The 25,518-nt window shown below is 39.1% G+C and overlaps 1 protein-coding gene across 4 annotated transcripts in view; it reads right to left on the bottom strand.

Moving 5' to 3' along the window:
- STAG1 (STAG1 cohesin complex component) overlaps positions 1 to 25,518 on the bottom strand; it is a 102,264-nt gene that overhangs the window by 9,849 nt on the left and 66,897 nt on the right. For all 4 annotated transcript variants that reach the window (XM_083506335.1, XM_083506334.1, XM_083506337.1 and 1 more), the window contains 22 exons: positions 25,064 to 25,140; positions 23,802 to 24,006; positions 22,662 to 22,813; positions 21,405 to 21,478; positions 20,868 to 20,991; positions 18,023 to 18,121; positions 17,384 to 17,463; positions 16,138 to 16,245; positions 15,795 to 15,909; positions 14,715 to 14,832; positions 12,694 to 12,797; positions 9,708 to 9,800; positions 9,521 to 9,610; positions 9,102 to 9,305; positions 8,436 to 8,506; positions 7,961 to 8,048; positions 6,874 to 6,954; positions 5,180 to 5,272; positions 3,319 to 3,493; positions 1,739 to 1,878; positions 799 to 900; positions 514 to 662 (listed from right to left, as the gene is read on the bottom strand). In XM_083506335.1, coding sequence (XP_083362461.1) covers positions 514 to 662; positions 799 to 900; positions 1,739 to 1,878; positions 3,319 to 3,493; positions 5,180 to 5,272; positions 6,874 to 6,954; positions 7,961 to 8,048; positions 8,436 to 8,506; positions 9,102 to 9,305; positions 9,521 to 9,610; positions 9,708 to 9,800; positions 12,694 to 12,797; positions 14,715 to 14,832; positions 15,795 to 15,909; positions 16,138 to 16,245; positions 17,384 to 17,463; positions 18,023 to 18,121; positions 20,868 to 20,991; positions 21,405 to 21,478; positions 22,662 to 22,813; positions 23,802 to 24,006; positions 25,064 to 25,140 — 2,542 coding nt within the window. The remainder of the gene's footprint in view (positions 1 to 513; positions 663 to 798; positions 901 to 1,738; positions 1,879 to 3,318; positions 3,494 to 5,179; positions 5,273 to 6,873; positions 6,955 to 7,960; positions 8,049 to 8,435; positions 8,507 to 9,101; positions 9,306 to 9,520; positions 9,611 to 9,707; positions 9,801 to 12,693; positions 12,798 to 14,714; positions 14,833 to 15,794; positions 15,910 to 16,137; positions 16,246 to 17,383; positions 17,464 to 18,022; positions 18,122 to 20,867; positions 20,992 to 21,404; positions 21,479 to 22,661; positions 22,814 to 23,801; positions 24,007 to 25,063; positions 25,141 to 25,518) is intronic.

The following is a 25,518-nucleotide window of genomic DNA, read 5'->3' as shown; positions in this document are numbered from 1 at the left end:
ATAAATCTTGCCTGGTTTTGCACCAGCTGAAGTTTCTAGACTGTTTTCAAAGACATCCCCATATATAATGCACTGCTGCAATCTAAGTAGGACACCAGGGCATGAATAATTGTTATTTGGACATTTATCTGTCCATGTAACAGTTGAGCTCTTAGTAAAAGGTGATAAAAGGCACCCCAAGCCACTGAGACAATTTCTGTCACTTTAGGAACTAGAAGTCAAATGTTCCAGTTTACCACCCAATCTGACCGAGTCTAGAGAGGGAGATGGAATTGCTATACATCCCACATCCTTGATGAGGTAAACTAGTCAAGGATTTTAAAATATAAACCTAATACAAACAAATTTCTGTGTTTCTCTCCAACACCAGTATATTTCTCATAAGCATATATGCTGAATTCATAAATATAAAGAACAGCAAATTGCTGTTATTATTTGACAAACTGACACGATTCCACACTAAAAATCTCTCACACAGGTTAAGTGCCTTTTAATGTATCCCTTGCCACTCACTTGTGTAACGTGGCTACAGCCTCTCTCGTCTTGATCTGGTCCAGGCCAAAAGTAAGAGCAAACCTTCGGGCCAACTCCTTAATCCCACTGACATGGGCTGATGTCCTGTCCAAGTTAGGACCTTGCTCTTGAACAAGCTCGTTAAACAGCTAAAGAAAGAAAGAATTGAATGGTTAAAATTTTAAACACAAGTGTTTCAAATGGAAGTCTGCAGCATATACATGGGTGTCAGCTGCCATGTAATAAATATCACAAGTTACAATTCTTGATGTCTAAGATTCTTACCTGCTGCAAACTGAGAATGAGGGTTTTTGCACACTGAATTTTATCAATTTGCCTTGTTTTACTCAGTGTCTCCTTAATTATATCCCCATAGTCATTGTAGTACTAAAAGAAAGAGAGAGAAAACCACTCTTTTAGTTGTGACATGTAACATTTAGTCTTGACTATCTTCAATTTTATGTACTCTTTCTATACAGTGGTACCTCTGGTTACTAACTGAATTTGTTCCAGAGGTCCGTTCCTAAGCTGAAACCGTTCTTATCCTGAGGCGTGATTTGCTAATGGGGTTTCCCGGTGCGCAATTTCTCTTCACATCCTGGGGCAAAGTTCACAACTAGGAGCAGCTACTTCTGGGTTAGCGGTACCAGAGGTACCACTGTATTCTGTTCCCCTTCAGTTGACAATGCTTTATAGTGAATTTAGGGATTTGTGATGTGCTGCAGTGGGGGAGGAGAGGAAGAGGAAGCCCTAACGTGTCATTGGATGTCAATCAGAGGGCTGAATTCACACTCTTTGCTCCTTCAATGGAAGAAGCTTCCATACATAGAATAAGAACTCTGCTCATGGAAGGACTGTTTCCATGAGTGGCACTCTATTTCTATGAATGGAAGCTTCCTATAGATAGGGTTAGTCGGTTTCACATTGTTTGGGCCAAAGTGCTAGCAATCACTCCCACACACCAATATATTTCAGCTGTATTATTACTAAAAATCTAGCAGGATTCATTAAACATAAAATTATAGAGTTGGAAGGGACTCCAAGGGTCATCTAGTCCAACCCCCTGCAATGCAGGATTCAAGGATAATTAAGACTAGACAAAGTACTAATGCTGTCCAATAAGAGTATCATTCAAAAAAAGGCAAAACCACATGCTGGAAGTTAATGCAGTTCACAGCAAAAATCTGATATTATTATGAGAAATGAAACAATTATGGAACTATACCTTCATATAATGTTTGAAGATATCAGCTGCTGCATGCATGTCTACAATATCATAAATTATAAGTTTGCTAAAGGCAGCCAAAAGGTTTCTTCTCTTGTGCAAAGCTTCAATTTTATTAGCTTCATCCTCTTCATCTCCCTCTAGACATTAAAGCAGTAAACATATTTGTTACCTTTGAAACTGACATTGAACTCTACTTCACAAATTCAGCTGGCACTCAATACAATTCACTAAAATATGACTGGATGGTTTAAGTGGGATCACAGTCAGACAGCAATTTTGTGAATACTCAAAATGAATTATGAGTATTGGTAGGAGTTTGAACTCTGGAAGCTGAGCTCTCATTGTAACCAAGCCCCAAATTTGACATTTTGACTAGTCTAGTAGTTGCATTTGCATATCATAATAAAGCATGGTTTAGTGAAATATGCATGAGAAACAGCAGGCTTTAGATCACACACTCCCTCCACCCTGTGTCTGGGAGGAGGTCCTCAGAAGCTTTTAGTATGAGTTTTAGATAACAGTCATGCTGTCTGACACAATGAATTGTGGTTAATGTTATCCGTGGGCAGTTTCAGACAAGCCAACTTCAAACCCTACTTACTGGAGCTGTCTTGTTTGAACTAGCTGTGGTTAGTTTGAACACAATTCTACATCTGGATGATACAATGAACTGTTGTTAAATGAAACTGAAAATAAATGCTTTCAAAGTCCTCCTCATCCATTACATGGGCAGTGGTGATGGGAAAGCATGTGAGCCCAAGGCTTCCTATAGCTTATGCACATCATGAGAAACCATAGATTATTATTACATGTGAAGGTGGCAAGAATATCAAGCAAGTTTGTTTTTTTAAAGGAAGGATAGTGAACTGAAATTCTATGAAAAATTATTACATCTCAAATTGTTTTCTTTTACTAATCATAATTTTATTTGTTTGCCACCTTTCTATAGTTAAAACTATGACCAAGACAGCTTACAACATAAAATATTTATATAAGCACAAATAAAAGCAGTCATAAACAATAAATAAAAATACCTTAAAAGTACACAACCAAACTGAACAATTTCCACATAAATCATAAGCTCTAAAAATAAAGATACCCCCTCCTAAGCAATACTCCAACTGCGCGCACCAAAACACTATCAATGCAATATAATCACTTCTGATATTACTTGTAAGACACTGGTGTGCAATGAGTGGTAGCATATACAACAGTGATGGGTGATCTGTCGCCTTCCAGATGTTGCTGGACTGCAACTCCCATCACCCCTGATTACTGGCCATACTGCCTAGGTCTATTGGGAGTTGGAGTAATCTAGAAAGCCACAGGTTCTCAATCTCTAATTTACAAGCTTGCGGTATGTTCATCCTCTCTGTGAAACAGATGAATTACTAATGATATCACATTTCACACTCCCATAAAGTAACCTAGAAACGGGGTATAGAGGACAAAACCACTGATAAGGAAAGATAAATATGGGGAAATTTAGCCCATAAATGAAATAAACATGATAAATGGGTAAGGTGTGTTGTTATTGAAGCTATGTGCAAGTATAAATCAAGATAACAAACATTTACCCATGCTCTGATTCTCATCATCCTGGTCAATGAAGACATGGTCCATTACAAAGCTAAGGAGTTCAGACTGGAGCCCTGAATCTGGATTAAACACCAAAGGTTGAAGACCCTCCCTGCCTCCACTCATCAGCTGGTGGCTAAAAATCATCAACAGATCACAGAGCAGCATGAAAGCCTGGAATACAAAATAACTGCAGTCAATCACTCTGTAGACACCAAGAAAGGCTCAGATTCCAAATGAACAATCTGAAGCATGAGATTTCAACACAAGGATTTGGTGGATCACACAATTCAGCTGTTGCAGAGGAGAACTGCCAATTAAGGGCAATGTTGAACTAAGGAAAGCTGCTTTAGATGAAGCAGCAAGTTATTATTGAATTCTCTAAGTTATTCTTCAGCAATAACTGGGGTGCACATGTTGAAAAGGTTCAAAGCTACATGGGTAATAAATCCTTGCCATTACTTCCCAGACAGCTGAAGAAAAGGTGTGTAATAGCTACTATAAATATGTGTGTGTATCTATATCTATTTCTATATCTATATCTGGAAAGAGATTCCTATTCCATCCCAATGCCTATGCACCACTCAGGAGCAGCTTAAAAATAAGATCATAGATTTCATGAGCCAAACCAATGAAGATGTTAATGGCATAATTTACCTTCCCACAAATTAACATCTGTTTGTTTGGTGTTGTCACATTTCCACAAATTATTCTAGATTGGACACTTACCATATTTTTCGCCCCATGGGGCGCACCTAGTTTTTTGGGGGGGAAATAAAGAAGAAAAAATTTATTTCCCCCCCAGGTGCGGGGCTGGCGCGGGGGAAGCCCAAGCTTCCCTCAACCCCAGCCCCGAGAACAGCCTGCTATCCGCAAGCCTAGGGAGCCCGGCGGGAAGTTGTGCTGGTCTCCCCAGACTTGCGGAGAGCTGCGCGAAGCCCAGGCACGGTCTTCAGCACGCCCCAGGCTTCGGAATGCAGGCAGCTCTGCGCAGCCGCGGGAGACTGGCGCGACTTCGCGCCGGGCTCCCTACGGCTGCGCAGAGCTGCACGAAGCCCGGGGCTGCAGGCAGCTCTGCGCAGCCCTCGGGAGACCGGCACGACTCCCGAGGGTTGCGCAGAGCTTCCTGAAGCCTGGAGAGCGAGAGCGGTCGGTGCAAACCGACCCCTCTCACTCTCCAGGCTTCAACGAAAGCCTGCATTCGCCCCATAGGACGCACACACATTTCCCCTCCATTTTTGGAGGGGAAAAAGTGCGTCCTATAGGGCGAAAAATACGGTAGTAGTTTTTTAAAAGTACAGTATGAACTCTTGAATTCAATGAGAGTGGTTCTGACATTACATTAAACTTGAGTGCTTATGAGAGTAAAAGGAAGGAAGCGTCAAGGGAATGAATTGTCCACTGAATTCTGAAATGACACCTAGTTCTCGAGGTTACTTGCAAGTAATTTTAATTAATTCCTTCTGTACATTTAAAGGTCTGATGAAAATAAAGGAAATCTAATTTTTGTGCTGCATGACATGATAAAAACAAGCTCTTTGCAATGAAGATACTTAATCTTCATCCAGAATCCAGTCACACAAAATGAAAGCATCTTTGAATCTGTGGCTAATTATATTTATCCTCTGTGAAAGTTGTCCACAACAAACAAAAATGACTTTGATAGGCAAAAAACAAAACACTTTTGCAAAATTTAACATGCCTGTGACTTTATTATTCATGTTAATCAAGGAATGTCTCTGTGTGTGTGTGTGTGTTTGTGTGTGTGTGTGTGTGTGTTGTTTTAACATGGTGTAAAACACAGCTTTAAAATATTTACTTAAGTTTGACATGTTGAAAATTTGTTGAAATTTGTTTTACCTCTTCTTTGACTGGAGTGTTTACATTTGATAGACACTGTTGGCAAACAGCCAGAAATGATTTCACTGTTTTCCTCAACACCAACAAATCTTCCTGGAGCAAATATTAAACAGGAATTAATTGTTTACATATTAATCAAAGTTTGTCTAGTCAAGACCAAAATAAAAAAAGGATTATAGTAGGATTACTGAACAAACCCCCAGTCCATCAAGACAGCTACTGAGACAGACAGAAAGACAAAAGAAAACTAAACCAAATTACACTATTTATAAATAAAGTAATTTTTGGCCTAGACAAGGCTTGCAAGGTGGTTCAGAATCACTTTTTTAAAATTGTACTATAACACGACAGTAAGTTACAGAGACCTGTTAAAACCAGAGCCCAAGTAACAGGCATATAGTATGAAGGGACAGAAAAATATAATTTGTATAATCTAACAATACAATATTTGGGAGTTTTGTGTGTGTTTCTTTAAAGTGAAAAATTTGTGGAATACTGCCAGTTTCAGCAGATGGGGCTACTCAATCCTCTCCCCTTCCCAAGCTGCCTTGCTCCCCATGAGGTAAAAAATCAAAATAGAAACACCACACACAATAGAAACAGCCTCCTCTGAGACTGTTGATGCAGTTATTCTGGCCTTAACTCTGCAAAAATAGGAAGCTTTACTATCCATGAAGCCCATCATAATCACATACATTCTCAAAATTAGCAAGTTAAGACATCAGGGAGCAATGAGGTATAACAAAGAGAATGGATGTTACTTTTGCTGCAGACCAGAAAGCTCAATGAACAGATATGACTAATACCTTGATTGAAAAGTTCATACCTTTACATAGGCACTCAGACAAACAAAAATAACAGAAAGATCCTCTGCTTCAAGGGTGCTTCATCAATAAAAACAATAGAATAATCTATAGTTCTAAAACACAGCCAGCATGTTAAAAGTGAAAGGGTCAGAATATAAGAGCTGCAACCATGAACAGGCTCTTTAAAAACCACTAAAAAGCACGGGAGAACAGGACAGGCATCACTTAGTGTCCAAAAGATAACAGATAGTACAAAGGACTAAAGAGGTAGCTTGATAATTTGGTTATCAAGCATTCCCTTAGAGGCAGGCCTTAATTCACATGAAGAAGTACAGTAATAGGAGAAAATTGCACTGTAATCTTGATTTTTCCATGGTAACTATTCCTGAACTTGATATGCAGAGGGTAGTTATAGTGAGTCTGTGAGGAAGCTGCAAGGCCTTCATATAAGAATCTGAGATTATGATGGATAAATCAAATTGACAAGGCTTAACAATGACTTCTGAAGCACATTCAAGAAGTTAAATCTTGTTCTTCTGTTCCAGCTAAGATAGCAAACTAGCACATGTAAACTTTGCTTCAGCCTAGGATACATTTTCTATCAGTGTCTAGATGAGATAGTAGTCTGTCTGCTCTTTTAGCAAAAGCAAGTGCAAATGCATTAATATTTCACTTACTATATAGGGAAAATCCTGGACTCAAATTAATTCCTTTTAAAAATCTCTACCTACCTCACTTATGTTCACAGCTGTATGAGTTGCTACATTGTAGAAATACTAAACAAAACTAACCATGCAATGATACACGGAAGGACACAAAGTGGAGAGCACAGCAGAATCAAATGAGTAACAACACGTTCAGAAAGATTAGAATCCAAATGTTTCTTACTTTTGAAGGAGATCCTTCTGTTATCTTTACCAGCTGCCAGAGAATAGAATAATGGGAACACTGAAGAGCCTGCACCACTATCTGAAACAAAATGGACATAAAATGAAGACAGAAGTGCAAAGTTATGCAATTTGGAACATAAATAGTTTTTTGTGGGGAAACAGCAGTGTTGTTTTTTTAACCCCCCCCATTTTAGTATACTTTAGGGGCCATTTACTTATCTTTGAAGCTAGAAAAAAAACTGAGACTTTCACAGTAGTTTAAAACAATGATCAAGTTTTAGGCAGTACAGAAACATATACTGAGTATTCTGACTTCTGGTTTCAGCCAGGTGATTCCCAAACTAGAAATGCTTTAGTTTGATAATATGAACATTGCTATGATTACTAGAGCACAACATAAACGTCACCACAAGTGACCTCAAGGAGGCATCACAGAATTACAAGAAAGCATTAGGTGGCTGGAGAAACATTTAATTGTGAAGTATTGACAAATTCTTTATTACAGATAAAGACAACCCTGCCTATCGCTATATCAGCAGTGCAAAATATAAATCATAATGAGTCAGGCTCTCTTCTAAGAATGCAAAGTTAAAACTTGCTACAGTCAGGGAAGACACATTCCATGTTGGAGCCTTGTCTACAAAAATTAATCATTTAATATGCTTGTGGATTCCTTTTGAAGTACTGTGTAACTTAGAATTCTTTCAATTACATTTCTGCAAAAAAGCACCGTATTTTTCGCTCTATAAGACGCACCGGACCACAAGACGCACCTAGTTTTTGGAGGAGGAAAACAAGAAAAAAAATATTCTGAATCTCAGAAGCCAGAACAGCAAGAGGGATCGCTGCGCAGTGAAAGCAGCGATCCCTCTTGCTGTTCTGACTTCTGGGATAGCCGCGCAGCCTGCATTCGCTCCATAAGACGCACACACATTTCCCCTTACTTTTTAGGAGGGAAAAAGTGAGTCTTATAGAGCAAAAAATACGGTAGATTGTATTTCTCAATTAATCTTATTCTTGCACTTATTTTTAGAAGGGGGAATTTAAGTTCCTAGTAGAAACTAAACACACATTGCCATTATTACCTGTTCTGGCATAGCTCCATGTTCAATTCCAGTCCTCAGTAACCTGTAGCAGTTACTAAACAAATCCCATTTTGTAAGATCGTGAGCACTGAAAGTAGTAGTAAAAATAAAATAAAAAATATCAATATACCAAATAAAAACATAACAAAAAAAATTTCTGTTACAATAAAATCATTGCTATGATTAGGTGGATTAGTAACTCAACTGTGCATCATCTCTTAAAGCAAGGATTTGATTCAGAATGGGTATGTTTCAGAACCATCTTGCTCAGTGGCACTGAACATTTCATCAAGTATTTCCAACATATGTGCTTAAGTTCTACATTTGACTTGAAACCTTCCAGTTTCTTTAGCACTTTTCAGCCTTTGTTCTACATATCACTTTTTCATATCTTCTCTAATGTTGTGCATCACGTGTAACTTGGCTACGTAACTACATCAATTGATTTGGCTAACAACATGTCAAAGGCACATACTTGTGGAAAGACGTTAACCTCTTTAAAGTGGAGAGAACGTTGTATATGTCATCATCATCAGCTTCTTCTCCCTGGAAACAGAACATACTGGATCAAGGACTGAACACTTTATACTGTGCTTAATTTACAGTGGTACAGTGTTAAGAGGTTAAATCCATACATGTATAGCCTACCTACAATTAGTGATGGCAAGTAAGATTAGAATTGAGATCCTGTGTATTTTGGAAACTAAATTTTCCTGTTCTAAACTCCTGAATCCATTGCAAACTGAGCCAAAACTCATTCAAAACTTCAGGCTTTGAACTTCAGTTCAAAACTTCACTAGGAAACGTGCCAAGCACAAAAGCTGCCCATTCCCTTTCCCATTCAAACTCACTGCTACAGTTGGCAGACCTCACTGTGAACTCCCAGGAGATGTTCAGCTCTGCCATGGCTGCATCTCAGGTACAAGGATTCATGAGTGATACAATTCCCATAAGACTTTATATCACAGAAGGGCAGTGATATAAAAGTTAAATGCTTTGGACTAAATATGTTCATGTTTTTTTTCACCCACCTCTGTGTCTGGACCCTTTGCTTTTTACACCCCTAATACTTAACTTAGTTCTCATTTGGTTTTCTGGGATACAAACAAAAAAGTACATAATTAAGAGATTTCAAATGCACCTCGTTTAGCAAATCCTCTACAGAATGGTTGAATCGGTCCACAAACTCATCAATGAGCTGGCTGTGAGCTATGTCAACTCTGTTCTGAATGGTATATTCTTCACTGCACAGAATGCTGTATGTTTTGCTGCAGGCTTCAAGAACATCTGATTCCACATGCTTTTCTACAACGAATTTAATCTGTTTCAACAAGGCATCCAAATGCTGTGGGAGAGAGAGAGGAAATCTGGTCATTTATTATAATTAATTACTTGTGCCCCACCTGGGTTGTCTTAACCACTCTGGGCAGCTTCCAACAGAATATATCATACATTAAAAGCAACATTAGACAGCTTATCTAACACAAACACTTCAATACAAATCAGTGATATTCAGGCACCTGAAAGTTAAACAGAATAGCTATTTGGATATACTATTACCTTTTCCATTCTTCCTGTACTGTAAATTTCCAAGTCAAAAAACTGAGGGATTTGAAGAAGGTTTGCTACCTTTTCAGCATCAGCAGAATACTGGTAACAGAGAGAAGTAAAAAGGGGAAATAAATACCCAGGTGACAAAAAGCAATTATGCAACTAGCATTAGGAAATAACACTTTAGCGAATATACCTTTGACAGTAGCATGGGAAGTGCAATAATGAAGTGTTCTGTTAGTTTGTTTCGATCATCTATCTGAGTTTTTCTTTCTTTTGCTGTTAAAACCTATAAAAATTAGAAGTATATTACAAAACAAAGTACAATTCTTGGCTGCAACATTTCAAAGTCATTTTAAAAAGGCATCAGTGGAACTTTTTCAATTAGTATCTTTTAATCTAAGTGGCACAAAATGTACCTACTGACCAGGGAAGGTACTATATTAGTGAGACACCATCTAAATTGTTAAAAAATCTTTTAAGTTATTAAAATGGCATTAAAGCTGACTCCACTGTAATAATGCCAGGTCAACTACAGCAGTGTAAATTATTACAGCAACACTTGTCAGTGTAACTTGTAAGTGCACCTTTCAGTTTCTTGTTTTGAAGACTATACTAGCTTAAGAATACACACACACACACACACACACAGAGAGAGAGAGAGAGAGAGAGAGAGAGAGAGAGAGAGAGAGAGTGTTTAGCAACCAATGTCATATTGGCTTGGTTTGAACAGAATGCTAAGCCATGGTTTCTTAACCCATGGCTTGTTTGATCAGTAGCTTAACCAAGTTTTGTTAACTTCTAACAAACCATTAAATGAAGCTATGCTTTGGCCAGGCATTACAAGATAACATGGTACCACAGATCTATTGTGGCCAATGCTGATGATTCTCCCACAAATACTCAAAATGGTGACTTTGCTCTAATACGTGGGGTGTGCCAAACTCTGGGCACTACAAGTCACCAATAGCAGATTTCCTTGCACCCAGCTGGGTAGATCAAAACACTCTCCCTCTTCAACCAGTGATCAGCAATGGACAAAAAAGAGGACAAAAAAACAAGCATGGATGCATACACAAGAGAAGTGGATAGGGAGATGGAGGGTAAATTCTGAGGGGAAACAACTGAAGGAAAAAACACTGAAGACCCTGAGAAAGCAGTCTGAATGACAGAAGTAAAGGTGGGAAGAGGAGGCAAAAGGTCACTAAACTCATAAATGGACACAAAGCAAACACTAGAAAAGCTACAAATGAGAAGAATATTTTTCAGAGAAAAATGACCCAACCATCACAAGCAGGGTCAATCTTCAGAGGACCCTGACTGATCCTTCCAGCAGGAGGCATCTTCCCTAACCATGGCTTGACTGCACCATTCAAGTCACCTGCCAATCTACAAAGCTGAGAGGCAAAATTGGCTGGAAAATGAAATGAATCCCAAAACTAAGCTGTTGGTGGCACTTTTCTGGAAGACCTTATTCCTCACTCTGCCTGGCCACAGGATCTTTTCCACCTTTCACACCCTTCACAAGCCCTCCCTTGAAAAGCAGACAGCTTTGTTTCACAGCTAATATCAATAAGGGGATGAGTAGGAAAGTAACAAAGTACAGCGGAGAGATGCACAGCAACAGTCAAAGAGGTGGGAAATAATAAGATTTTGGGATGAACCAATACTGTCATAGCTAACATGTTTAAAATGGCTAAGATTTTAAAAAATAACACTTCTGATGGTAACACCATGAAATCCCATGAAGCTAAAAAGCAGCTCCATCAAAGCATGACAAAAAAGCCTGTTGCTAGCTGTTTGTTACTTCAGAGTAATTAGCACCTTCTAGTCAATAACATGGCAAACCATTCATGTGGTGCCTTGAAGTCTCATTATTTTTGTGCCAACCCTACTCCCCTTGCCTAACCCTGTTGACTTAATGTTAGTACATGTTAAATTGGATTATTTTTAAGGCAGTAATTTAGTGTTAGAGGTTCAGAGATTTTTTTAAGTCAGCATTCAAGAGCACTCTTACATATCAAAGGTAGCTCTTGTAAGCATGGCCCAATATGATGAAGAGACCCAGAATATCCAGTCCCTTGTACCCTTTGATTTCTAGCAGACAGCCTCACAGAGGTTAAGAGCAAAATGTTAAATATGTCATCTTTCTGAGATGTGCCAGCAGTGCTACCATCCACAATGCGACCCAATGCAGGGAGAAAATGAATGCCTTGAAAAAAATCTCAAGGAAATCGTCACTCACAACAAATGCTTGAGAGTGCAACCCAAAATTATGTCTTTATCCAATAAGCTGGGATCTATTATTCTAGACCAGAGGAATGCAACTCTGACCTACACAATTCAGAGTATTCCTGACCAGCATCAAAGGATTCTCCCCCAGAAAACCTGCAAAGTGAGCTTCACAAGATGCCACAACATTTAATGGAGCAGTCTGCCCTCCAGTCAAGGGGGATGCCCCATGTCCCAGTCTATTCCACAGCAGGTAGGCTTAGGAACTCGAGGACAACAGATAGTCTGTGGTGAGTTGTAGACTAAGTTGAAACCACTAAAAAACAGGGTTGCTGAGACTCCTTATGAGCTGGACAAACATGATGTTTCTACATAGCACAAACATTACATTGTTTCCAGTATTAGGGAGGACAGTGAACGCATATCAGAAACCATGACAGAGGACATGAGAGATTCTGCTGTTGGCATTGAAAGACATAAGCTACAGAAACCTGTTTTAAATCAAAAAGAAACTACCATTCTGGAGTGCATTGGTGCTGCAATGCATAGCTGACCACTTACGCTCCTGCACCAACAAATATATTGGCCTATGGGTTACATGGTGCAGCAGTATGTGCAAGACCTCTGTCAATGCAACCATCTCTACTGCTGCCACCAGCAAATCCCCCAGGATTCTCCTGTCATTAATCTCCCTGGGAATTCTGAAGAGAAACAATGCCGAATTGTCATTGCTCAATGGAAATCAATCCTAACAACTCGCATGTCACAAGAGCTTCCTTGTAAAAGGACAATGACGTACTATTTTAAGTGTTAATAGTCTTTATTCAAATACTATTTCTCAACACGTGTTTTTGAATTATTGGTTCTCTAATGGGGAGCTACTTGCATGTCGATAAAATAAATATAACTTGGCTGAACAAAAGAACTTAGTGAAAAATAATATAACTTACCCTCTTCCCAGTTCCTCTGCCCACTGGAGGATGTGCTTCTGCGGCTTGTCGAATGGTACATACCATCAGCTCTATAAGTGCACTTTCCTGCCGATCAGACATCGCTAAAGAGATAACAAGAATTTAAAAGTGGGCTGATGAAATGCAGACAATTAGTCTATGAAAGAATCAACAACCCAGAATCTTTGTTTAACATCGTGAGCATTTTACAACTGATTAGTTCACTCTTTGATGTTTTTCCAATCCATTGGTATTCATCTGAAAGGTGGCTCTTCATTGCCTATAGAAGGTCATTAGGTTGGGAAATGGCTCTGCTTAGTAGTTGATAGTAGTAACAGAACTTGAGGGAAGTAGGCAGCTCCCACAATTCAGTTTATCTACTCACCCAACCTGAAAAGTTCATTTAGGAATGATACACCAATGTCTAAAGAGAAAAAATACCTATATTGCTAAGAAAAAATATAGCTAAGAGCAGGCATAGGCAAACTCGGCCCTCCAGATGTTTTGGGAGTACAACTCCCATCATCCCTAGCTAACAGGACCAGGGGTCAGGGATAATGGGAATTGTAGTCTCAAAACATCTGGAGGGCCGGGTTTGCCTATGCCTGGCTAAGACCATAGCTAGCAGTACGTGAAAAGTAGGGAATACTTATCCCAACTGAAAAGTGAATTTTGCAGCCAAAAACTAGAGTGAAGTCCTGATGATCTTCTACAATGGAAAACAGCAATGGAAAACCACCTTTCAGATCAGTACCAATGGAACCTTCTCATTACTGGTGAAGGTTATCTAGCTGGGAAGTATAACAGTGCCCTAACGAAGGTGGGATATATGACTGTGAAAGGAAAACTGCTGAGGAAGGGCACTGTAGTACTCTTTTACCAAATGCTACTTCAACTGACGCGGGTGGCACTGTGGGTAAAACCTCAGCGCCTAGGACTTGCTGATCGCATGGTAGGCGGTTCGAATCCCCGCGGCGGGGTGCGCTCCTGTTGCTCGGTCCCAGCGCCTGCCAGCCTAGCAGTTCGAAAGCACCCCCGGGTGCAAGTAGATAAATAGGGACCGCTTACTAGCGGGAAGGTAAATGGCGTTTCCGTGTGCTGTGCTGGCTTGCCAGAGCAGCTTCGTCACGCTGGCCACGTGACCTGGAAGTGTCTGCGGACAGCGCTGGCTCCCGGCCTCTAGAGTGAGATGAGCACACAACCCTAGAGTCCGTCAAGACTGGCCCGTATGGGCAGGGGTACCTTTACCTTTTACTTCAACTGAAGAATAGGCATCAATTTTTTAATGCCTGGTGAACGTACTGGGAGGAGTCCAGGTAACTGCTTTACACACCTCTAAAGGCACCACAATGGCATATGCTGTCCTAGTAGCAGCAGCTATGGTTGAGTGAGTGATTATCTTAACAAGGACTGGAAGGAACTACAATTAATAAGCTAGGGAAATGCAAGCATGGATCCACCTAGATAAGGTGGAATTAAGTCACTTTTTCACCTATCACAAGATGGGAAGAAGGTGGGAGGGCTTAAGGACCCTGCCAAATATTGGTGTCATTCTCTCCCCCACCCCCCGTATGACAAGGCAGTGTGCAGCCCTCAGGTTCCATGTCAAATTACTCTTGCAGCCCACTTGGTATGAAAAATTGGACCACCCTGCATTACAGGAAAAACTATGTTTTTATTTATTTTTAACTGCCAACCATGTCTTTTAAGTCATTCCAAGGGATGTGTTTACATTAGAGGGGTGGGATATGATTTGATAAATTGTTATTATTCTTCTCAAGATCCCAGAAGGCTACAAGCTACTTCACAAAACAAGGTCCTTGCACTTAGTCAGAACTGACAGTACAATTGAAAGCTTAAGTATTTAAAAATAAAGATAAATTTTAACTTTTACTGCAGTAAAAATATAGCAATCTGCTGACTATCGGCAACTGTCAACTTGTGTTCATTTTTCCAGAGCCCCAAAATGGAAGAGAGAAGGCTACGCTATGCTGATTTCATAAAATCAATGTGATACGTACCTTCTTCACCTTGGACGGGTTCTTCCAGCAGCAATTCTGTCATGCATTCCCAGTCTTTTAACAATTCTTGGGAGCTCTCCCATAAACTGTCCACCAAGTAAGCTGCGTGTTCATGCAACTAGAAATAATGAATAATAATTGACCGGAAGGTCTCTCAGACACATATACCAATCAATATCTGTCAGTAGTACTCTATAAGAATGTAAGTGGTGCAATAATTAAGAATATGGACATTATATTCCTACCCTGCTGTAGCTGATGCAACATGGCTGGCGAATAGGGAGTTTGATAGCACTGCTTGTAAAAGCCCTGTGCATGGATCTTGTGAGGCACTAAGGATGCCTGACTGTTATGAATTAATGTATTAATTTTTTTGCTTCAGTTAATTCCTAGAAATCATGTGGCAGAATGACAGTCATGTATTATGTATTACATTTTCATAAACTGATGTGATTTAAGCAATCTGTGAGAAACACTTTCTGATTGAAGAAAACATTTGCTTCTGTGATAAATTAAACAAAAATTAAATTTAGTGCAATTATGAAGACAAAAAATGAATTAGCCATTCATATATTAGCCATGGTATACTATAAAAAGGACTATGATGTTACTGAAACAGTATATTTAGTTTCAAAATTATTTTTACTTAGCAGATCAAAAACAGGTAGCTGTGCTGGCTCATTAGAACAAAATAATAGAATACCACCTTTATTAATATATATGTCTAATGCAATGAGTAAGCTTTCAGCTTTCAGTTGCACAGAATTCTACAGGGGTGATGATTTTTTAAAAATTGAAGGAGAAAAAAGCTGTAGTGAGGAACCTGTCTCTTCTGTTGCAAGGGAGAAACAATGCTTGGACTTCTGAGCCACGTATACTAGAATGCTGATAGTGCACATTAAACCATAGTTAAACAATATTCGTAGCTTAACATGAGGTGGGAACAAAGTCAGCATATCTTAGTGCCAGAACTAAATAAGCAAGAGACTCGGAATAGTTTTGGAAATTAACAAGTTTATTAGACACATTTTTTGTAAAGAAAAGACTGCAAAATTTAAGGAATTTAAAGCATAATTTTACCTCGCTTTCAAGAAAGAAAAGAACGAGCATTCTAATAAGATTCCCATTTGGACTGTTCCGTCCTCTCCTTTTGGCTAGTGCTTCTTCTGCTTGAGGGTCATGCCGACTAAACAGTCTAGAAACAGAGGATAGTACTTTTCATATTCTGGCTCAGTTTTACAAATAACATTTTGGGCCACTTTTCTGTTAAAATAAAGTCTTATAGACAAGAACTTTTAAATATAACCTAAAAGCAAGTAGCATAAAAGTAATTTAGTCATTTAAGCACCATGCCTTTAATGGTAGTTCTCTAGATTCTCCTCAATATTTTGCTATTTTCTTCAGACAAATTAGATAGGCTTACTTTTTGTGAAGGAATTCCCCTGCTGCAACTGCAACAGGCCGATGTGCAGAATACACCAAATGATAAACATTCTCACAGTCTTCATTGGACAAAGCTTCTTCACTTCCACTGGAAAAAAACAAAACATACCTCCTGAATTGAACCACTCAGCTACAGCTTTACTATCTGCCTAAAATTACATTTGGAACAGATAATATACGAAAACCTAATTAGGTCTTATTCAAAATTCAACCAAGGTATTTAACATGAATGACATGGGATGCTTAAATACACCATGCAATTTAAAAACCAACAATTATTTTCCATGTAAAAATTAGTTTTATAGAATACACCAGGTGTATGAGTGTCCAGGTGAATCTAGGGAACAGATTTTCTAGGGCTTCAAGGGGCCGCACTGGGAAGGGAATCAGTGAAAGTTAGTTCCTTCGTACATTAGCAGCCTTTGGGACTGCCATTTCAGTTCTCTGGACACAGCCTATTGCCTCAAAGTACTTTTACAGAACAGGTGCTGGCTTTCCTAAGCAGACATGGCTCCCCTGAAGACAGCATTCTTTATACTCAAAGTGATGTAGAATTTAACTGAAAGCAGCTAATTAACTCAGGCGAGTATCCTGCAGGCACTGATTACAAAGGCACTAAACAATCAAGTGCTATAAATACAGCAATGCCTTGCAGCTGACGGCACAAATGTTCTCCACTGAGAAGTATTTCATCTGAGAGGACATAACACCGCTATCTGTAGTGACTCTTACAAATGCAAAACATCCCTTAAAATTATCAAGTATATCCATGTATGAACAAGGCCTAAACTGTAGCCCGAGGAAGGTGCTTTAATTAATTGCTAAGAATCAGAAAAGGAGAGACTTGTACCTGCCGATGTGCAGAAATGATCACAGCAATTAAACTTATTATGCTCCCTAAGTAAGTAATTTTATGTCAAACACAGCATGGAAAACTGATGGAACTGCATCAGGTACACTCTCATTTGTATGATCTCTTTTCACAAACAGGGTGAGCCTGTTGCCTTGAACATTTTGGGCAGAGATACTCAAAGAGCATTTTATGCAATATAAATAACTAAAATTTGAGGATTACTGTAATACAAAAATAGCTACAGTGGAACATCAGTGTGTAAAATTTTTATTCTTATTCTTATTATTTAGACAATGCATTACTTTATATCACACAATGCAAGTATAATATATTGTTGGCAAATGGGAATTGTATTTCTTTAAAACATACTTACTGAAGTATTAATGTGACTAATCGAATGGCTTCTACAGCAACATCATATTCCTTATCAAGTGTCATTGATACAATGCGATCCTGAGAAAGACGGAACACACATGAATTCAGAATAAACAGCTGAAGACATTTAGTCTTAACAGGCAAACTTTTCTGTTAAATACGACAAGCTGTTTCCCCTCAAAACACTGTAGACACAACATGAAAGCATCTTCAGAAAGCTATATATCAAAAGTATTGCATGCAATGGTGTAGCAAAAATTGAACAGAAAAGTCATACATCAGTATATATGAAGTGGATGTTCAGTACAGTAGCTGCTAGGCAATATATAAACCCTACTGGGCCCTGCTAGAGCATGTGGACCATAGCAAATTCCTGTTCATAAGCCAATGAAATTTATTACACAATTTTTTTGGGAGGGGAAGTAATAAAGTACCAAGACTGGACTGTAACACACTATGTCATGTACGCTCCATATGAGATTTTAAACTTTAAAAGGCCAGTTGTCTAACAGTGCTCAAAAATGCTCATCTCAGCAACCAGAACAATTTATACAAATGTAAGCTTCATGATACATTTTGTTTGTACATAACTTTAAAGAAGGTTAACTTTTGTGCAGTCATAGTATGTCACACTTACCTTAAATCTATTCGTAAATAGCTCCAATTTGGGGAACAACTCTCTGTTGGTGTACAAACTCTGCAAAGCTTTTAGACACTTCAACCTCACTTCGCCTTGCTAAATAAAAACATATTCAAAAGCATTAAAAGTAATCAAATCCTCAAGAAAATCATGCACCAATGACCTAACCATTCATTTCATATAATATTTACAGAATGAAATTTTTAAACATTAATGATATAGAAAATTGTAAACTTATTTTCTATATTAGTCATCTTTCCACCAAGTACTTGGGATGACTTACAACACTAAAATCACATCTATCCACTAAGATTACAGATTTCATTACAAACAAATTAATTTCCTCCCAGGATAATTGGATTGGCAAAATATATAAATTCCTGCTGCCCTGGAGATTTTATTGAAGTGTGGTGTATAAATCTCTCCAAAAGTAACTATTAAAAGCAATCCAATATTATACACTAACAAGGACTGGAAGGGTAATTCTTTTATTTGAAACTGTGCAGTATCATTTCAACAGCTTGGGTATCACATACTATTCCTAAATCTTGCCTTCCTGAGGTACTGCTTCCTTCAGCAGCACTATTGGCAACGACATCATTATTGCTATGATTACTGCTCTTTTTAAAAATTGAAATGCCATGTTCTCTAACTGAAACAAATATGTACCATCAGGAAAAACTGTTATTATATATTAATTCAAACTCCTACAATATTTTTCTCAGAACAATATTCAAGCTTTTGATTATGGCTGAAATACAGAGAAAGCTTGGCCCCCTCCGTCCACATTTTAAGACAGACTGCGGCAACTGCGGCCATCGAGAAGAATCAGAATGGCAAGTCTGTCAGCTGATACCATGCTGACGACAGCCATAGCCATCATTTTAATATAAGGGGTAAAGGTAAAGCGGGCAGCAGCAATTACAGCAACAGTGCAACTTAGTTCCAGATATTTTCATACAACACAGGCGGAGAAACAGTTAACTTTGGATACAGCTGCTGAGTAACCACAGAAATAATAATAATAAATAATAATAAAATTTTATTTATATCCCGCCCTCCCCAGCTGAAGTCAGGCTCAGAGCGGCTAACAACAGTAAAATGATACAACATTCTAAAATCTTTTCATTATAAATCAGTTCAAATCAAATTAATGGTAACCATTGGGCTAGAGTTCTGTGAGGATTGCCAAAGGAGGAGGTCAGGCTGTGCCCTGGCCAAAGGCCTGGTGGAACAGCTCTGTCTTGCAGGCCCTGGGGAAAAGATGTCAAGTCCTGCAGGGCCCTAGTCTCTTGTGACAGAGCGTTCCACCAGATCGGGGCCACGGCCAAAAAAGCCCTGGCTCTGGTTGAGGCCAGCCTAACCTCTCTGTGGCCTGGGACCTCCAAGATGTTTTTGTTTGAAGACCATAAAGTCCTCCGTGGGACATACCAGGAGAGACGGTCCCGTAGGTACGAGGGTCCTAGGCCGTATAGGGCTTTAAAGCTTAAAACCAGCACCTTAAACCTGATCCTGTACTCCACCAGGAGCCAGTGCAGCTGGTATAGCACTGGGTGAATGTGATCCCGCAGCGAGGACCCCGTAAGGAGTCTCGCCGCGGCATTCTGCACCTGCTGGAGTTTCTGGGTCAGTCTCAAGGGCAGCCCCATGTAGAACAAGTTACAATAATCCAGTCTGGAGGTGACCATCGCGTGGATCACAGTGGCTAGGTCAGAGCGAGAGACGTAAGGAGCCAACTGCTCCTTTACTGCTTCCAGATTAAAGGGGATCAACAGGGGGCTGCTGGAAGATCTACACCTTAAATAACAGACCACCAGTACCAACTGTTTGAATTATCCTGCTACAAGCAGCTCAGGGCATGGGTGCTTGAGCACTGTAAGGAAGGCGGTATGACTAATCAACCTGGTATTCAAAACTTCATTCTATCACCACGCAACTCCCAATTTACATAGGGGTTACGTTCCAAGGTACTGCACATTTATGAGAAATGGCGTGTATTTGAAACACCATTGAAAAAGCCTGCAAACACCTGTTCTGCCCCCGCCCCTCTTTGTAACGTTTTTGAGTCACTTCCAGGTTCAGTGTGATGCATGTGTGTGTGGTCATGCACATATCTGACATGCCTAAAGTGGTTGCTGCCTGTAATCTAGTTTCAAACATGGATCAACATCCTCAGGTTGTCAGAACATGATTATTAGCCAACAGGATAATGTTGCTGGCCAATAATGCAGACAGAATATGCATGTTGGCAAGAGCCTCAGTTTAATTTTTCAGAAGCACTGCCAGTTTTGGAGGGGATTGCTGCTATAATACCAGATATAAAGAACTGTGCTAATGAACTGCAGGCTATAAACCAAGACAACACATAATGTCTTCAATCCGGCACTACTGATTTTTCTTTAACAGGTTAATACTTAACAATTTCCATTTCTTCCCAGTCGTAAAAACTGATCCATATAAGTTAGTAGAACCAGTCATAAGGGGAAAAATTGAACTAGCCTAAATTAGAACATAAATGCCAGCACTATCGCTACATTTCTTTCTGACAATTATGAAGATTCCACATAAATATATGTATTTCATTTTAAGAAGCTTCTTTCATGATGACCATAACAAGGATTCACAGCTTTTCAAGAGATGAGGAAAAGTAATATGAAGAAAGACACTTATGAATAATGTTATACATAAATAAATCAGAAAAACCAGGTACAATTGAATATAATTTAACAATATCGCTAGAAGGAAATATTAAGAATGCAGAATTTTCTTTTGCATTTAAACAAGCACAGCACATGAAAAGAGCATGCTTCTGGAGATCTATGTTAGTGCATGTAAAACTTACTCTGTCATGAAGCGTCCAACCAACATATTTTAAATAACTATCATTCAGGAAGGCATCACTGTACATTTTCATCCATACTCCGATTTCTTCAATACAAACAGCTCTAATCTCAGCAATAGCATCACTGTGAAAAAAGGCAAGAAAATAATTTGTCTCCCTGCTTCTTCTGTGTGTGTGTACATATATATAGAGAGAGCAATTTTTCATCATTTTGCACAATGTTAACCCTCTCTAATCTCACAATTTTGCCCCTCAAATCACTCAGCCCTTTAACCCTTGCTGCTCTTCATGCTGAAAACTGTCTCCCCTAAGACTTCAATAATGCCATTTCTTATTTTTCAAAATGGAACTTTTCCATGAAGCCTTTGGCCTGATCCCTTAGTCTCCATATCCCATTATAACTAAGCCTGTATGTGCATAACTGAAATTATATTCTTCTTTTTTTTACTGTAGAATGCATTCATAAATTTTAAGCAAAAATGGAAACTTAACATCTTTTACTACTACCTACATCTAAAATGCACTTGCTCCACTTACCGATATCTATGGACAAATATACCCTTGAAAATAGAATTCATCATATTTTCAATTTCATCCTGATTTTCTTGCAGCTGAAATGCAAATTAAGGTTACCTATTAATTTCAGATTAATAACATGATCATTTCCAACAGAAAATCGGTTCCTAGATTTATTCTTTTTCTGAATATCTGAACCGGGGACCCCCTTGTTTAATGAAACCTGTAAATCATGGGCCTAATTTAAATAACATCTGGCCTGAAGCACATGGTAGATCATATTCGTGACTTTGTCTTCTATTCCGGGTAAGAGGAGGATGATTTGTGAGTGGGGAAAATCAGGTGGCTCCTCTGTTATGTTCAAATCACTACATGCTTAAGGTTATGGTAGAAGCAGTCTCTATGCTCTGCAGATATGGGAGGACCTATTAAATTACCGGTAGTTTATCATAGTAGACATTTGAATCTGGTTTCCCATTATTTTCCTGGAGACTTTCCTGTTGAACTGGATCAGTGCTCCTATTGATATCATAGTTGATCTCTTGAACACTGATATGACCCAAGCTATATATCAGGAATGAGGAACCTCCAGTTCAGGGGCCAGTCTCCCCATAACCATGCCCACCTGCTGACATCACTGGTGACATCAGTTGTTGGGTGAGAGTACAGGGTTAACTTACACACTGGCTGTGCACCTGCACAGCCAAGGCAGGAGGATCTAATTTCTGCTCTTCAGCTGAGTGAAGGTTAAATCCTGCTCAGTTCAAACAAGAGCTGCAAGGGCTGTCTGAAAGCTCCCTGCTTCTTTCGTGCTGGTAGTCTTGTGTCTGCTCCTTAAGTTATCTTGTTTGCTCCCTTGAGAGGACTAGGTCAGCCTAGCAGCAGAGCAGGGAGCATGTGAGTGTAATTTCTATTTCTTGTCCACGGCATTAAAAAATGAACAGTTCCCACTCAGTGCTAATTGGTGAGCTGATTAAAAAACTATTTGTTCTGTTACTATTCAATAGTTCATTCAAGCGTTCTGCCAAATGAACAGGATGTATGGAAAAATTAATTTGGTGTTCCATGCTGATAACTTACATGCACTGCTCAAATGAATTCTTGATACACAATGCAAATGTGTCAGATACTTCCTCACAAGTCCAACCCATTGCAATGATTTTTCTCCTTTCTGTGCATGGAATCCTTTTCAGAGGATTTTAATATAATAAAACGTCTTCAACTAGCTTTCTGGGAAACGTACTACACAAGGAGAACAGTGTTGGTCTATTGACGTACCTCTTTTCGTTTCTGAAGAAGAAGCTCCAGTCTTTCATTGGCTCTTTTACCAATCATTTTGTTTCTCTCAGCTTCATACTGCCTCTGTGTATTATCCTGATGAATACTCAGGTTTAAGGCAACATTCACAAGAGCAGTCATAAGCTTCATAGCTAGAAATAATGTGCAATAAAAGGGCAGCTATTTTAGTCCCTGAAACCAGATGGAAATTGCTTGTCTTTGCTTGGTTTCCATGCTTAAAATAACTTAATTTTTCAAAAATAAAAACCAAGACTACCATATATAGCTTCTTCCAGTCTCCACTCAAAGACTTCTTTCAATGTCATCAAAGAACTGTAGGTTCTATATATATATCTGACCTTCTTTTCATAGACAATAGCAGACCTGTTTTACATTTTAGACAAATAGCTCCTAAATTTCAAAATCTATGGCTGAATTAATTGCTGGTGGTTATAAGGAAGAAAAAGGTATGCACTCTGAGCCCATGTGCTCCATCCCCCCCCCCTTTCCTTCATGTGGAAAAAGAGTCTAGAAATGCATACTTTACTTAGTGACAAACCATAGCTTGAGGATGCAACCAAACATGTTAAACTGGTTTGCTCAAACCATTTGGGATCCTGGTTTGTGGGTAATGGCAAACTACGGTTTACTGATAAAGAAACAGAATCTTCTAATCTCCTGCCTCTGCCTGAAGAGTAAGTAATGGGTGTGGGATTCTGAGGCATATGCCTCCAAAACACTCTTTGTCATTACATTCAAATTCCACCTCAATCTCCAAGTGGTAGTAAACTGTCCAGTAAAGCAAAGGACCTGTAAGTGAACACATAGTAGAAATGGGGCAATGTCTGGTCATAGAACAAGTTTTTCTCCCACCTCAGTGTTGTCCCTGCCATTTCCTTTCTCCCATAGTCACTGAAGAAAGTCAGTGGCTCAAACTGAATGTAGAAAACAATTGCTAATAAATGACCAGCTCATACTGTCTTCATTATGTTTACAGTCTTTTATTATTTATTTAAAGTGCTTATATCTGCCTTTCATCTCTGCGCTCCCAAACAAAACATAATTAGCTTCATATACATAAAATGATAAGTTAGCTTCTTATGCATAGGAGTATTATGCTTTCCTTTAAGATGTACCTACCAGCAAGTGTACTGGTATGCCTAAAAGCTCGGACCTGCGAATCTGACAAACCAGTCAGAAGTGAGATCACGGTGTCCATCATATATTCATCATAAATGATGCTGTACTGACATTGTCGTATTAGAACTCCTATGAATTCACAAAAATTTGATCGAAATTTTTTCCACTGTGGCCCAGGCATCGTAAGTGGGTAATCACCACTGTCCTGAAGGAAGACAAAATGCACATACTATATTTAACACAAGTTTAGATTTCAGAAGTTTCATATTTTACATACAACTACTGCACTGAGAGAATGCTATGTGTAAGAAACCTATTTTAAGGGGAAAGAGCACATTTCACTCACATTGTATCAAGACAAAAACAAAGGTTTCTGGATTAGAAAACTTTCAACAGGGAGGATGCTTGAGACAAAATTAGAATTAGAATAAGTTGGCTCTTCCTGTCATTGGCTCTGACTCCACCTACTGCTGGTCTCCCTGCCTTCTGCTCTATCAGTCCCAGTGGGCACCAGTCACAACTTGGGTGCTCTTTGATCCACCATTATCATTAGAGGCTCGAGTAGTGATAGTGGCAGAAAGTACCTTTTACTAAGGCTGGTATCCCAGCTGCAATCCTATTTTGAAATGGATAACCTGACTGCAGTGATCCATGCTCTGGCAATCTCCATTTTGTAGTTCCTGCAATACATTGTGTGTGGGGGGGGTGCCTTTGAAGATGATCTAGCAACTTCAGCTGATGCAAAATCTAGCAAGAATGTTAATTGGGACACAGTGTTATGAACACTTCACACTGACCTATTTTACCTGCATTGGTTTCCAATTTATTTTTGTACCCAATTCAACGTTCTGGTTTGGGTCTATGAAGCTCTACAAGGTTTGGAACCTCAATACTTAACAGAATGCCTCTTCCTGGACAATACCTGTGCCTGAAATCATCTACAGAAAACGCTCTCTGTGTGCCCTCTTAATCTGGAGCTTGGAGGATAGACACAACAGAAGCCATTCAATAACAGAATAAACTCTGTGTTCATAGTAGTGCTAGGGAGATTGCTCCATCAGCGAAATCATTTTCCTTCACCTGCATACTGCTCTGGGTGTGTGTGTCTTCTAACCATCACCACCCAGCGATTGGGGGGGGGGTGTAGGGGAAGGAGAACCACATTGTGTCAGCAGGACTTGTTGAATCCGGTCCTATCCTGGAGAACTCTTAGCACACTTTTACCTACAGCTCAAAATATTTCAGAATGTTTAATACTATACCTCATCAAATTCTTCCGTCATTTTCCTGATTATTTCTGCATTCTGCATGTTCCTAAACATCTCAATCCTTACAGTGCCTGTAATAAAATGAATAGGCATAACATACATATTTTACTCCACTTAAAAGTTTTTCCTATATTGCATATCTTGATATTCTGAACTACCTATTAAAGAACATTATGGCAAATGAGGAGCCTCATCAAATCCCATTGTACTGATTATGTCTTGTAGCCAGCAATAAAACTTGAGTATAATAGGAAATATAAGTGCAGCCTTTCACCAGTGAAACAGTAAGAGAGGACTTGCGTCTGTTTCTGAGGATTGGCTGTTCCTCTTCTTTACTAAGAATACTGAAGCTTATGAAACAGCCTGATTATACTAGACTACTTTAATGTGCTCTATGTGGGCCTGCCTTTAAAGAAGCTTTGGCTGGTACTTGGCCGCTGTAAGCCTAG

The sequence above is a fragment of the Podarcis liolepis genome (genome assembly GCF_965112155.1).
Source record: "Podarcis liolepis genome assembly, chromosome: 5".
Taxonomy (NCBI): domain Eukaryota; kingdom Metazoa; phylum Chordata; class Lepidosauria; order Squamata; family Lacertidae; genus Podarcis; species Podarcis liolepis.
The sequence above is the reverse complement of the archived record's forward strand: the minus strand, read 5'-3'. Positions and strand labels throughout refer to the sequence as shown.